At 44.3% G+C, this 14,953-nt stretch overlaps 4 protein-coding genes across 5 annotated transcripts; 2 read left to right on the top strand and 2 right to left on the bottom strand.

Moving 5' to 3' along the window:
* Positions 1-163: 163 nt before the first annotated feature.
* Positions 164-2,592, bottom strand: DFL_004434 (uncharacterized protein; the record flags this gene model as incomplete). 2 transcript variants are annotated; one of them, XM_067633528.1, is made up of 5 exons in its annotated part: positions 164-586; positions 1,103-1,584; positions 1,653-2,021; positions 2,086-2,362; positions 2,434-2,592. In XM_067633528.1, the coding sequence occupies 5 exons, from the start codon at positions 2,590-2,592 to the stop codon at positions 164-166; spliced, it is 1,710 nt and encodes a 569-aa protein (XP_067491687.1). The 2 variants fall into 2 exon arrangements, with proteins under 2 accessions (XP_067491687.1, XP_067491688.1); XM_067633529.1 differs by having other exon boundaries at positions 1,653-2,028; positions 2,102-2,362.
* Positions 2,593-4,977: 2,385 nt separating this feature from the next.
* Positions 4,978-5,271, top strand: DFL_004433 (uncharacterized protein; the record flags this gene model as incomplete). Its single annotated transcript, XM_067633527.1, has 1 exon — positions 4,978-5,271. One exon carries the CDS (start codon positions 4,978-4,980, stop codon positions 5,269-5,271), a length of 294 nt encoding a protein of 97 aa, XP_067491686.1.
* Positions 5,272-9,921: 4,650 nt separating this feature from the next.
* DFL_004432 (uncharacterized protein) lies at positions 9,922-11,517 on the top strand (the record flags this gene model as incomplete). Its single annotated transcript, XM_067633526.1, has 2 exons — positions 9,922-9,941; positions 10,194-11,517. 2 exons carry the CDS (start codon positions 9,922-9,924, stop codon positions 11,515-11,517), a joined length of 1,344 nt encoding a protein of 447 aa, XP_067491685.1.
* Positions 11,518-11,998: 481 nt separating this feature from the next.
* DFL_004431 (uncharacterized protein) lies at positions 11,999-13,015 on the bottom strand (the record flags this gene model as incomplete). The annotated part of the gene is made up of 4 exons (XM_067633525.1): positions 11,999-12,317; positions 12,374-12,383; positions 12,527-12,741; positions 12,801-13,015. The coding sequence occupies 4 exons, from the start codon at positions 13,013-13,015 to the stop codon at positions 11,999-12,001; spliced, it is 759 nt and encodes a 252-aa protein (XP_067491684.1).
* Positions 13,016-14,953: the final 1,938 nt, after the last annotated feature.

Below are 14,953 nucleotides of genomic sequence, written 5' to 3'. Positions count from 1 at the left end.
GGGACCCAGTTGTTGGTGGCAGGTGCTCCATAGTCGCTTGGAGGCGTGTTCGAGTTTCGAACTGGGATGATATCTGTCGTCCAAGATATTTCTCGATTTGTCGCATGACTTTCGACAGTGCCATTAGGTTACGTGATCTGGAGATCGGGATATCCCAAACTTGCTAGACGAAAAACTTCTCGAAGTGGTGCAATGTCTCCAGAGTATCCTCGACCCAAGGTGCGAAAGCCCGAAGTTCCCAGATAAGAAGATACAGAATACCATTTGTGATCGCTCCAATATTCATGACCGCATCATAGGTAAATGTATGATAGTGATTATCCGCGCCGATGCAGGTAGAGTCCTGCATCGTCTCAGACGAAGATTTCGTGAGACGATACTTGAAAGTGAGTTGACCGTCATAATACCCTGAGAATATTGGGCCGTCGTAGATTTCCTCTTGCTGGTTCGCTCGACTGTCGAAACATTTGTTGGTAGTGTCGCTGCTACCACCGCCACCACCAGAAGTCCCACCACCGTCCCTACTGCCCCCTCCATCGCTGCCCCCTCGGCGAGCATCTACAAAGGGGATGAGAAATAGGAGTCGCTAAATAGGAGCAAATACAAATATGCCGGCCACCGGAGGTCTTCCAGTGTTGAATCAGTGCTCTACTACGGAGTCTTTAAAAAAATGGCTGCCACTATCGCATACGCGTAATCCTAATATTGACAGGCCCGTCGCCGACGGAGTGGCTTGATTTCGCATCATGCGACCAGTTATGACGTGAAAGGAAAAACCGGCGACATCGTGACCGTTTGGGTTTCCATAACGTTTAGCCGTTACATATAGACCCGAGGAAAGGGTGGTCTCGGCAAGGGGGTCATGGTGTTCAGACATCCATGTTATAACGTTAGTCTCTGAGGCATTCCATACTCTTGAAATCGATCATTTAACTTTATTATTAATACAAGATGTCTTTAAGCTACAAAGATCTGAGAACTGGTCAGTCCAGTACGTGTACATACGTATCCCTCATCGTCTAGCTATCCATGCTTGTGCGTGATATGCATTCTTCGTCAATGCCCTGGGTGAATAACCATAGGGCGCTTCCCTGTTCCTTACTTTCCTGCCTGGGAAGGTGAGAGCACCACAAGTTTGTGGTGCATCCACAAACTGAAATCCCATAGCTTCTGTCACGGCCAATATTTCATCGAGTGTGAGTTGAACCCAAGGCCCAGTCCCATATAACAAAGGACCGAAGTTGATCCAATAACCGCCGGGTGAAAGTAGAGACGAGATAGTCTCAAAGTAGTTCATGATGTTCCTTGCAGTATCGATAAAGAAGTGTGTAATGATAACATCAAACTTATCCTTGGAGCCTTTGAAAACAGTTGTAAAGTCGCCTTCGACCAAGGCAACATTTGAGTTATTCATGGTCATTGAAGGGAATGATAGTTGGTAAAACATGTCGTCCTGAGTAGCGTGATGCGACCAGCCATCTACGAATGGATAAACCTGGAAGGCATTTCTTTTGTGTTGGGCTTCGATGAATCGATACATGACATTCATAAACGCCGATACCTCGTTATTTGTGACTTCGAACCCTAAGAGAAAAATATATCAGTTAACGTCGATAAATGGCAATGTCATACGCATAGCACAGAAATTCTACCTCCGAGTGCGGCCACCTCATAACCTAATCTGCCCAAACCAGAACCCGGTAATAAAACTTTATACTTCTTGTCCTGTCGTTTGGGAAAGAGACTTTGAATTGAGTCCAAAATGCAAGGGAACGCGCTATTTCTCTCATTGACACCGTCGTCGGTCCAGTCGCGACCAATGTGCTTCAGAGATTGAGAAACGCTCATCTTATCGGCTACAATTCCAGCTTTATCGGCATCTGCGATGTGCTTCCGCAATTCATCTCGCCCAATCTCGTAGTAACTCAGCGCTTCGTTCACAATGTCTTCGCAAAGCATGTGGTTCTGTCGTAAGAGTCTTTCAACCTTAGCGAATTTCTGGGTGTAGGATATCGTTCGATCTAATAGCTGCAGTGAGCGCAAGGCACCTTAGTCTATATTTACATCACTAATCATTCAATTCACTCTTATAAGTTCCTACCCGTTTGTGTTTTGAGGATACATGGTTGTATAGCTGGCTCCATCGATCCACGTCGGGTTTATTTCTCTCGAAGTACCGACCATACGAGAACAAAGCATCCAGCAGCTTCTTTCGCGGGTGCTGGTCTCCCCATTTCCCATGGCCGCGGGATAATTCTTTGAGGAGTCGTCGTTTTTCATCTCGGGCTCGTGGGGTATTTGTAGGATTTAGTTCGTCCACTTGCACTGTCAGATACGTTTGCTGGATCTTAAAAATCTGGTCCTATTAGGGTGTTAGTTTGAGGCCGCCAACTCTGTCAGAATTAAAATAAATCAATGGCTGTTGATACTTACGAAGTTTCCACTTGCTTCTAGACTGTAATCCTTGTTGCCTTGTTCTCCATTGTTATCGACTTGTGATTGTGCAGATTCTGCCTCCGCGAAAGCTAGGATAATGTTGGAGTTGAAAATCCATAGTAGAAAGAAAAGGCGCAGCTTTAGAGCCAAAGTCATTGTGCGAAATTACCTAGGTAACTGTCATTAAGCCACGAGAAGTGCAAACAGGCCCAAAATATTAGAAGGGATTTCAAATTTAGTGATGGAGCAGCTTCTACACTGCTGCTGCTAATGTATTATTCTGCTGCCGTTCTTACAGGTTCGAATTCTGACGGGTTACATCGCCCAATATCAGAGTCTATTTGCAATTCCCTAGTGGCCTTGGCCCTGTGGGGCCGTGAACCTGAAGTCAGCCCGCCAAAAAGCGTCGAGGAACTATGTAAGTGAACACCATTTCCGGTCACTTGTAGTGGTACTGTGGTCAACGAGACTAGCTGATATTGTAAAACACGAATCGACACTGGTGTCATGCAGCCAAGATGCTTGGAATTAGCTCAACAGTTCCGAAGCGCTGCCGGAGAAATCCGATCTGCTGCTCAGAGCTTCGAATGGCTCTTCAAAAACTAAAACTTCACAGCGGAAGCTTAGTGGAGGAGCTCGTATTATCATGCTTCTCTCGACCCCCACATATGCCGAATTTGATTTACAGACCATATTGCTGTTAGCGAGAGCTGGCCATCAATGTAAGATTAGGCATGAATTATTTTCTTCGTTTATTGTTGCCCGGTTCCTTGAACACGTTTGGTGTCAATCGGCGGCCGGTTCTAGTTCTGCGCGAATGTTCGAACGAAATTTTGGAAATAATGGGAAAACCAGGACGTAGGAAACGAGTGCCGTCAACTTTCATGTTGACGGCTCCGCAGCCTCTCGTAATTCTTCCTTGTCACAATATTTTACACAACCAGTGAAGAAACATTTGAACAGCTTTACTGCAGGTCGTCGGTTAAAATCTTGGATGGACCCTCAATCAATGCATTCGAGTATGCTTGGCAGCAGTTCGGAACTGCCAGCGAACCTAAATGTAAAAGCAGCAAACAGCCAAGATTGTAAGACAAGGAAACTACTTCGGCGACTGGCACTAATATCCTGAGTTCTTCGTTATGCATAAGCTGACATGATATATGCCTTGATACCTATTAACCGGGGGATTCGATTTGCTAATTCTCAGCCTAACTCGCTAACTTTGATTCCATCACCGTTTCTCCATTAATGCATTCTTTATTTGCATTTCTATAGGAGGCTAGATACCCTAATGATATTTTAGGTATTCGCTAAAATGAATGCTGAAACATATGAGTGATTGATATTCAGCTCTTTATCATTAGATAGAAAAAATTCTGGCGGCCTGGGAATCTTTATACTATTGTAGCCATGGGGTTGATCTCATAATCCCCGCGGAGAGGGCCGTAGAATAATAATGCCAGTGATGTGTGGGGTACTGACAAATCTACGATTAGCAGTTCCGAACTGCTGCAGAAACACTCCGCAATGCGTTCGTCGGGCGCCGGAATTGTCTAAGCTAGCAACAGACATTCAATCCGAAACCGGGATCTCCACAGTTACAGAAATATTTTGGTTACAAGACTGACCTGCAGACTAGGCAGAGAGCTCATCAAACCTCGGCGTTGGCGTACCGATAAAAAAAATTATATATCGAATTCGATCGAATGATATCAGCAGATATCAGATTATATCTAACCGATACCGCTGTCTCGCGCTTGGCAGCCATGTGCATGACCTCTGCGCGCTTGCTGCACTTGCACTTCTTCTAAGAAACCAACCTTTTCTAAGACAAAAACCTGATTTAGGAACCTGTATCACAAGGCAAATGCGGAAGGGAGTGGGAAAATGGGGACCATGAGCTGAGGCTACCATTTCTGAGCTGCCGCCGAGGTTGTACTGCATTGGCCGAAGTGCTATCTCTCGCCTAAGATAACGGGAGGCCCAGTGCAATGATTCGAACTGAAGAGCAGAACAACGAACAGGCGAGGAATTAGCAATGAATTCAATAGGATATTGGCCTGGACGGGAAAGTATAAGCCACATTTCCTACGCTTTTATATCCAAGATGGCAGATTCATGCACTCGTTCACCTCTGATATTCTCGCAGTTTGCAACTTAAATTTGACTAATTAAAAAACATAAGTTGAAACGAATTTCTATGCATCATCAAGAGCTTCAACTTAATCCCTCGAAGACGGCATGTATAATACATGGCTTTTATTCTTGGCTGTAGTGCGATTTGATGCCCGCTCGTAACGGGGCGTCTATGTCTATGTCCTTTTTCAAGGCATCCCTCTAACCGCATGATCAAGGTAAGAAGAGGCAATGAAAATAGTATTTAAAGACCCACATCTCTTCCCTCAAGAAGCTTTCCCTATAACTTAACTAACAAAGCAAAACATTCGAGCCTCAAGTTCTATCGTCCTCAAAAGTCCTTCACCAAAAACCTTTCATAAGCTTTACCTAGAATTATATCCACATAGCAACCATCATCTCACAATGCAAATCTTTCACGTTCTCCTCGCCACGGTTATTGCTGGTGTTATCGCCGCCCCATCCCCTCGAGTCTCAAAGAGGACCAATCTCCTCGCCAGGGACGTATGCGAAGAGACACCCACCAACTGTGATCCTTATCTTGAGTTAGGGCATACACCGGAAGACTGTCTCTTCTGCTGCGTCGATGAAGTCGAACCCCTAGGAGCAGATTGCCATCTCGACGGTGTCGTGTCATGCAACAACGACACTGGTCTTGTATGGCACTGCGATGACCCTCACAGACGTCAACGCAGCTAAACGATTGCTCTTCATAAAATCGTGAGGCGGTTTTGGCCCTTGAATGCAGGTAAAAGCTCCTTTACTCTAGCCCCTTTACTCTTTATTATAAATTTAAATTGTTGACCCATTAAATATTAGGGTATTATAAAATATCCTCCACAGCTGCACGGTTTATTTACAGATCGTAGCTTTCAGAGAGCACCGGTTTTTCCAATTCTCAAGCTAACATAACACTCTTTGATGTAAACGATCGATCCTTTTTATTTTACCAAATCGTGACTAGCTTGTCTTGGCCTAGGTAAGATCTTCTTTGTCTCGTATCCAGACCTTGTCAGCTTTTCTTAGGGCGCTCTTTTAGCTGGAGTGGATTGGGCAAACCTCGACCTGTGCCGAGCTGGGGCAAAGACTTTGATGGAAATGCTCTTTTTGTATATAAAACTACCCTACCGAATACATTCGTTAACATCCTATACCAAACTTGATTTACGGTATTGTTCGCGAAGTTTGACCCCCATCTGGAGTATTCTCCACCATCATGCCGTAATAGAGTAGGCCATCAAGGCTGCTGCCGGCGATGAATTATATATATCACACGTAAATGATTATTCTATTCTAAAATTGTAGAACATCCTTGAATTATACCATGGGATGCATACCAAAGTCGCTGAATAGGATAATTGTTTTATTCCGTTGCATGTTGTTTTTGTGGCATTTTCGATCCTGACCTAGGATAGAAGAAATTTGAAAATAACAGCATCGTATGGATATATTAAATCTTTTTGTATCATTGTCGAATACAAATCGAGACTCTAAGGATTTTTTTTTTGTTATAATAATCTTAATTTAATTAATATTTTACTAAAGAAAGATTTTAGGTTATTGTTGCATTTGCCGTGGGAATCCCTCATATGTCGTTTGAAACTTGTAACGAAGCAGGTGAACAACCCATTTTAGACTTGGTGTTATCCCGACGTTATCATTCTAATCACCCCATTTTTATCGACAATTATCATTAGTTATCTCTATAAAATATATTAAAAAAAGTGTAGGAAAAGAAGATAATCTTTGATACGGAGACTCGACTTACGAAACCTGACTTCATCCCATATGTTTGAAAGTAGAAGTTGCCTCTCTTGCGAACTTCCTTGCGCATTAAGATCTTCGGCTTCGGATCCTGGAAATTGGGCTAGGCCTCAGGTCAGCCGGGTTTTCAACAAGCACACTGTCTGGGTACGAGACTACTTTCCAACCAAGAAAATCTTCTTTTAAGAACAATATAAAATAGATTAAATGCAACTTTGTCGCCGGGAAACTCATTTCTCGATATTATATATTTATCACCAAGTAATATCTGACTCCATCTGTAGTATTTCAATTGAACCGTCAACCTCGTCTACTGTGATATTTTTGCATGTGCATAGTAAACTGGTCGTTGAACAATTTATTCAAACTATACAAAGTTAGATTACGAATATACGCATGAATTCATATGAATTAATGCCATATTAGGTATATTATATGTGATATTAACCAAATTGTCAGAAATAAAACTGCCTTTATGTCTGTTTGTTCACTCTGTGGAGTGGTGAGTGAACCCCAAACACAAGGTCGAATACGAGAGACCCTGAGAACATCTCAGAGATCAAAGCGCCCCAAGCGCTATAGATCCACCAACCAACGAATCCGCACTCCTTAACAAAATATTTTATGAATAGTGTTTATATAATAGACATCAGATATTGATAAAGGGATAGAACACGTGAAATGCAAGATTCTGCGGAGCTGATATGATATATCGATTCAGAAATGGAGAAGCAAACTTTAATGTCACTTCGGGGCGTTCCATCGCAATCAAAGGACTCAGGCCACAAACTTGGGGCTAGCATTGACACCAAAATCTGTGATTCCAACAAGTGGCGCTGAAGGATCAAATTGTGACATCACCTAGATGTGTGGAAGTCTAAGAACAAAGTTCGAAATTACAGTTGGCTGGAAACGTCAAGTACGGAATACTCCAGCCATTGATACAAGCTATTCGCGATTTGGTCATAACGAATTCAAATGGATGATACAGATGTCATACAGCCGGTGCCTATTCATCCTGCTTTTACAATTCCACGTGGGAACTCAGCGAGCAAGTAAAAGGTATTTTGCCTCATGTCGTTGAAACCTGTGAATTAAGGCTGAAACCCCTCAGTAAAGGAGCCAATCGGCTTGAGACGCAGTAACATTGGCGTGCTGAACGCCAGTTTTCTAGATCTAACTCAAAGCAATATCAATCATATCATCACCCTCGGGCTCATCGCCGCATTACGAATGGTTTCTCAAAATATTTTGAAGGCAAGGGTTTTTTTTTTTTTTTTTGCAAAGACGAAGCTGAGTTTATGAGGAGAACTCTGTAATTACATAGATCCAAGCCTAGACCATCGGATCTTTTCGAGATAATGGCCTGTTGCAAGCAACGCGCAGCTGACGAGGGTCTGAGAACTATGCTTCTCAGGGGAGGCAAACTATGACAAAAATAGTCAGTTCGGGTCCGTAGACTGCCAACGCTCCCCTTTTTTGGAAGCATCTGAAGCGTCACAAGGGCACAGTGCACCCTTCCCTGCCCTTGCCGCGACCGCAAAATCCTGCCCAAACTTTTGGCAGTGTGCAAGGAAGCCAATCTCGTCCACTTGATATTATGCAGGGGCATTAAAAGATTGCAAAAGGATGGCCAGCACACTTATGGAAACAGGCAGACCTTCAGCTTCCTTAGCAAAAGGCTTTTATTGTTCGTTAGCTTATATCGCTCGCCGAAGGCCGCTTTCCGGCACACCATATATACAATATTGAATAGGGAAACAACGGGATGATTGCCCTGTGATTCTGTAGTTAGTCCAGTGTTATATTAGCACGGCGTTTTATTGCAATTTCTCGATAGTGTTCACCACTAATCTGGTAATTAGTGCGGAGGAGGAGGTGACGGTTAGCGTAGCGCACTATGGTGGCTCGCCAAAGCTCCACCGTAGCTTGCCGCTAGGCCTGTTCCTGGATGCTGCATATCCTTGACAAGCGGAACCTGGTTGATATGGCGTGGTCAGTGGCGGTGACGGTGTACAGGCAGCAAAGGCACAAGGACTTCGAATTTTTCTTCGATCAAGATATTAATCCAGGCCGCCTCACGCTCATGTTTTTTGCCTCCTTACTCACATACACACTTACATATGCAAGAGGTCACCCTTACTCTTTTTTATTTTTTATTTTCAATGCTCGCATCAGTTGACATGTTCGATGGTTGATTCTCACTGCTGTCGCTGGCTGTGCTTGCCTGTGTAACTTGAACCTGCTTCAGCTGCGGCTCCTCACTTGGCTTGTCTTAGTTATCCTACCGCCCTCCGAAGACCCTGGCGCCCATTCATCCTTTTTTTTTTTGTCCATTATTGTTCCTTATAAACTTTGATCCTTCCCCTAGGAGTACCACAGTCTCGATCGCACGCATATTGGCTTTCTTTTTACTATATCCAAATTCAATAATTGCCGGTTCCGACATATTAATAGCGATATCGAGTCAGGTAGATATATAGATGGGTGGATGAATTAATCCAATTGGAATCTTTGCCAGACCGATCCCGCTTTTAAAGTCGACTCGAGTCTAACAGCAAACATTAAGTACCGCACGGTGGCTCTGGAGAACGCCTGTGGCCATTTATTCATTGCGACGGCATCCAACATCCAATATACGAGGTACTCCCTTCATTAGGAGTATACTAGTACGAATTTACTACATACAGCGACGACTTAAACGAAGTATAACGATAACGTACACCAACAAAATAAACCCCAGGAAACGGTTTTCCAATCCAACAATATAAACATAGTACTGGTCATCCTGGCCTTTTTCTTTTGCTTTCTTGGAAAATCCGATAAATCGAGCTGCGAAGATCCCAGCCTTGCTTTCTTCTTGAAACAAACAACGAGAGGTTTTGGTCGTCTTGGAAGCCAGGACCCCAGACCAACAACAGCTTCTCAAGCTCCCCTTCATTAGAACAATCCGGGAAAAAAAATTTTCACTCAAGTTTGGGGTAGATCTATCGATATCTGGCAAACTCATGAATGACGACTGCCTGGGAAGGTGCAGGCAAATGGCGGCGGTTGAAGAGTCCAATATCATGGATCCAGATTTATGACACAAAAGCACTCGTGGGCCGTCTTGCTAAGACTTTAGCAAGAAGACTCCGCGATTATCTCACTTTCCTTTTCTTCTATATCTCCAACATTACCTTCCTCCCACATCTTAAACGTCAAACTTCTTCTACGACAAGTCTTAAAATTTTCGCGACAATTTTCTTAATATTTAATGTACAAGTTTGTCGCAGCGAAGTAATTGATATCCTCGTAGGTCTACGGGATGGAGGTTCACAGCTCGTCTTTACACCTGAGGTTGTGTATCAAAAAGTAGGGCAACAAGTTCGATTTCAATTCTATCCGCAGAACCATTCGGTCGCGCAGTCTTCTCTCGACAGTCCTTGCACCCCGTTGGGAGGAGAATCATCCACAGCCGGGTTTTTCTCGGGTTTCAATTTTGTCAAAAGCGTCGACCAGCAAATTCCGACATTTACTATCAATATCTCGTCTGCAGAACCTATCTATTTTTACTGCGCGCAAGGAAGGCATTGTCAGAGCGGCATGGTGGGAATAATCAACCCGTAAGTTGCCTGCCCTTAGATTCTAGTTTTGCGCCGATGCCCCTGCTCGTCGTACATGCATCCTCGCCAACAATTGCAAATATGGCTCTTTTGTTCCCCCAGAATTACGTGAGCTTAGGCGAATAATGGTTGGGTCGCTCAGAGAAACTCTGTCTTGGTACCTGGCATTGCATATATTGTATCCTTTTTGGCTAAATTTCGAATTGCAACATGCCCTGCTGACCTTCGGACAATTGTCTCGATTGATTATAGTCCGAACTCTGACACTATCAGTACTTTCAAAGCGGCTGCATCAAAGGTACCTTTTACGCAGGTACCTCTTACCCCACCCACGCAAGACTTGCCGTCTCCAAAGTTTTCCACAACGGCTGCCGTCCTCCCTGGAGCGACCAATGGAGTCGACCCGCAGTATACCCCTAACACCCCTGTCCCAAATTCAGCATCCCAAAGTTCCAATGGGCTGTCTACCAGCGGGTACATAGCGGTCGCAGGAGTAGGAATCCTTCTTATCGGTGTCGCAGCAATTATCGCATGGTGTGTAGTTATCCGTAAACGCCAACGGAAAGAACGAGCGGAGAGACGAACAGCCTATCTGGAGCGAGAACGTAGAAGACAGCAGCGGGGCAAGGAAGCTTCCCCCCGATCAGATCGCCATGTGTACCGTGACGTCGACGGGGATGCGCAGATGATTGATTTAGAAGCTCTGCGGGTGGATTCCAGCCCTCAGATAGCGTACGCCTACAGCTTCACGAGACCATCTATGACATCTGGCCAATCCAGTGGTGGGGGTGGTCTCCAACGCCACTCATCCATGCTTGTGCAACGACCTATATCACACGTTTCACCAACTACCACGGTTCCAAATAGGCGCTTCTCAGCGAACGTTAATACGATGCCTACGGCTCATAGCATGCATAGATCCCGGTCGTCGACCATTTCGTCCTATCAGCACCACCGGTTGTCGATGCCGAATTCGCAGTATTCGCATCATCAGTCGGTGAGAATGTCGTACCAGGGCGCACCTTTAACTTCTCACTCGCGGCATGTGCCATCAAGGCGATACTCAACCATGTCAATACCCGTTCAACAAAATAATCGTCAGTCGATCCTACGAAAGCCCAGCCCTAGCGAACAGGCGCGATACGACGAATTACAGAAAGCAAGGGCGGAGAAGAAAAAGACCGAAAACAGGATGTCAATCCAGCCTACCCCCAACCCAGTACCTCCCAATCGGTCGACACCTTCGCCACACACGATGCCAAAGGGTAGATGGAAGATCTTTAAGAAATCGACTTACCGACGGCGTATGGAAGTCAGGGAAATAGATATTCACGACGAAAATCGTCATAAAGGGTCGATATCAGGGGCCAGCAGGAAACAAACTCCTAGCATGATTATAAAGGCTGCATCGGAGAGGACAGGCAGCGTTAGCGCCAACGGCGGCGAAGGATACGGAAGCGTAAATACAAGAACGGGGACCGCTACAACAACCGCAGACACTCAAACGAGCGCGAGGACGACAACCAGTCCTACAGTTGATAGCAGAGAGATGCGTGGCGGTGGATCCATTGCTTAAGTTCATGTCACTCATTTGGCGTACGGGTTTTGCATAACGGCGTTTATTCTCCAAAAAGGAAAGTTATATGAACTGATTCAATCCTTAACTTTTCTCTTGTCTGTCATTGATGTGATATCATCGATTTTCATATTTTCTAGCTTTGTTTTATTTGCACAATCTCAAAAGATACCCTCATTAGCCTCGCTGCCCTAAATTGGCCTCTTATCCCTTTAGTTTCTGTTACTTCGGGGACATTTTATCTTTTATCTATTTCTATATATATAATAGAGTTATACCTAATAGTCGTTTGCAATAGCCTTTCATGACTATATTAAGCTACCTAGAATATTTACAATTGTTTTTTGTTCTTGATTAATGCGAGAATTTTCCTACTAAGCGTTCTAATTTTCGAACAGTTTATATATTGCACAAACCGCGCGCGACTACAATTTGCGACCAGTCCGTAAATACACTATATGTCTTCTTGTATTTTGTGTGACTATGATGGCCTTACACTCGGAGGACCCATTGTGAACGCTGGCGGCTGCTCCTGCCCCGCTGCCCTTTCAGCCTTCTTTTGATATTTGGATACCTCGCAGGTACAGTAGTACCTAATAGTCTTTTGCGCTTCGGGGCTCAAATTACAAAGCCCACTTGTGCATTCCTTCTTCTTTGGCGTCCCGAACGCCTTATCGATAAATCTAGAGACCCTCCTTCCCACATGGTAAGAATAGCCTGGATCGATCAGTTTGAAAAGAAGCAAATGGAATTCACCATTCGGAATGTCGATTTTGGCTGCCTTCGCCTCTTTTGATAGTCTATATCAAAACCGTTAGCCTATCATAACTCCAACTAGTCTCTGAAATGCTCTTACGGGGCGAAGTCTGAATTTGTTAGCATTTTGGCCAGCTTGAGCCATAATTTCAGATAGCTATTCTGAACCACCTGAATGGTCATCCAACTTCCCTCGCTATCTTTGAAGTATTCTGGCTTTTCTTGAGGATCGCGTATCGAACCAGCATCTGACATCCCAGATACTCCGCAGCCGTCTGGAGATATATATAAGTATCTTCAGAAAGCCCCAACTCTACAAGTATAACCCGAACAACCGCCAAGATTTTGACCACATTCATAACTTGATCAACAAAACTAACGATAGGAAGATGAAGACCCTTAGCCTTATATCCATTGAATTGCTTGATCGCGATCTCACCACAGAACTTGGCAAGTTGAATGTCAACCCTGACGTAAGAAAGGTTGACAAGACCGTCCTCTGGGTTACGAGCCTCGCTAATACGAACAAGCTCTGTGTATGAAGGTAGTTCTTCTGAGTTTTCAAAGTGGGCGGCAATCTGGGCGTCGGATTCCTTGAAGGGGGATGTTTCTCTTCCTTGGGAGCTTCGAGATCGATATCAGCGCCACCGCCGTCTATTTCCGTTGGCGGTAGGGCGCTAGAGGTTGACGGCCCCACCTCAGACGGGACGAATTCATTAAACATTTGATTGTTTGCCGACATTGTGCTAATACTTAGTCTCGATTCGAACCTTCAAGGCCTTTCAATCTTAGGTTTCAACCCGGTAAAATGTGTTGTAGATGTTGAAGAATCGAAGCTTCAATTGCGAAGAGATGAAGCTGAGAAACCCAAACCCGACGCCACCTTTTATAATCTTAAGGGCCTTTATGGTAGTTCAAAACCAAAACATCGTGAAGCTCAAATATCTTAGCCTCGCACGACACAATAGTCATACCATTCATACTTTTCAATAACTAAGGAAAAGTTGGTTCCGAAGCGACGCACATATCGATAGCGCCTCTATACCCAGCATTTTCGCACACGGAATGCATCGAATGAGGGAAAACTTGTTAGCCTCGGAGCGAAACGTGTTCAAGCTACCCACATAATGGCACAAAAATGCAGCTGACCGCATTCGAGCGACCAAGGCCCTCCGCCAAGCGCTGCATTGCCTTCCTTGGAGTGTTTATATATGGCATTCTAACTGGAGTCGCTACCGGAACCTTCAACCGAAAAACCTGTTGACCGTTCGATCCATACACGTGGAGACGAATTGTGAATCGAACTAGGCTGGCACTCGATGCGTCGGTCGGCCTTTTGCGAGTTCGGCTATTGACTTTTCTCGGTTGGTTATCTAGTTGAATTGGTGCTGAAGTCACGGAGGACCGGAAAACTTTAGTTGCGGAAAACTATTTTGCCATGGGAATTTTCTATGTTGTCGATGCATATGTTGGATGGATGAATTACGAGTCTCTCTATCCATTGCATTGTATATGGATTGTCATTATGGAGAACAAGAATGAAGCTGCAACCTTCGAAGATATTCGAGATCGATGTGTATATGTTGCATGTTGGTGTTAACGTCAAAAGGTCGATCAGACAGCCTAACTGAGCATCAGATGGGAACCTAAGCTTGCGGTCGTGTGCCTACCGAAGATCGTATTTATATTCAATTCGTTTACCTGGGCCCCAGCCGAGACAAATTCCGATCGATATCATTGACCACAGATAAAGGGCTAGAATATCGATGGAGATGTTATACCTCAAAACTTCCAATTGTATGTAGCTAGTACCCTTCAACTGCCTAGGTATCACCTACTATTAAACTAGCTTTGCTACTCCTGCACCCCATATAGCCTAAATTTTAACAGCAAATCCGGTCTAGTTCTTGCTTACCATACTGATATTATATTTGTATCAAATGTTTGAGTATGTGAAAAAGCAAGTAGCTAAATCGATGAACAAGCAAACGTTATAAACATATTTGCCTGCTTAGCTAAGTCCTTTGACGGAAGTGACTCAAGTTAGTAATTTCGACCGCAGGTAATTATAAGTCGGTCCTCCTACACTGTACAGCTGTACCCGCGGTTGGCTTCAAACATTGAACAAAATTGCGACGGTAATTGCAACCATGATAAACATCACAAAAGGAGTCAAAATCTAAACATCAAGCTTGGTATATCGTATCTCCGCGTAAAAGGAATCATGGCTTTTCTTTTTCTCATGATAACCTTACGATTAGCCTCAAAGCCTACTATAAGATGTACATAGCAGTCCAGCCCACGAATTGCGAACGGAGCGCTTAAGCTCTGGCCGTATACGTATTTATCCTTGAGATCCGTATCGATCGGGAACTTCGAATTGCGAATTTCGTTCGGTTCCAAGATAACTTCCAGATATTTAATTTTAAAAATTATTAAACGATGGTACTGTTTAATCCTTCTATATCAAAGAAGCAAGAGCTTAAGAGTAAGTGGCTAGTGGGCAAGCAAAATGTTTGGATTTGGCGCCTCAAGTCATACCGAGAGAGGTCTAAGGGGGTTTGCGAGAGACATGCATATACCCTGCTATAGCCTTGCCGCATGGTGCATCATGTCGGTACGTCAAGATGGGATTCTAATCTTTTTCCTGATAACGGCGGAAGGTTTATTGGAAACCGGT

This window comes from Arthrobotrys flagrans (genome assembly GCF_004000055.1).
Source record: "Arthrobotrys flagrans strain CBS H-5679 chromosome Unknown unitig_0, whole genome shotgun sequence".
Classification (NCBI taxonomy): Eukaryota; Fungi; Ascomycota; class Orbiliomycetes; order Orbiliales; family Orbiliaceae; genus Arthrobotrys; species Arthrobotrys flagrans.
The sequence above is the reverse complement of the archived record's forward strand: the minus strand, read 5'-3'. Positions and strand labels throughout refer to the sequence as shown.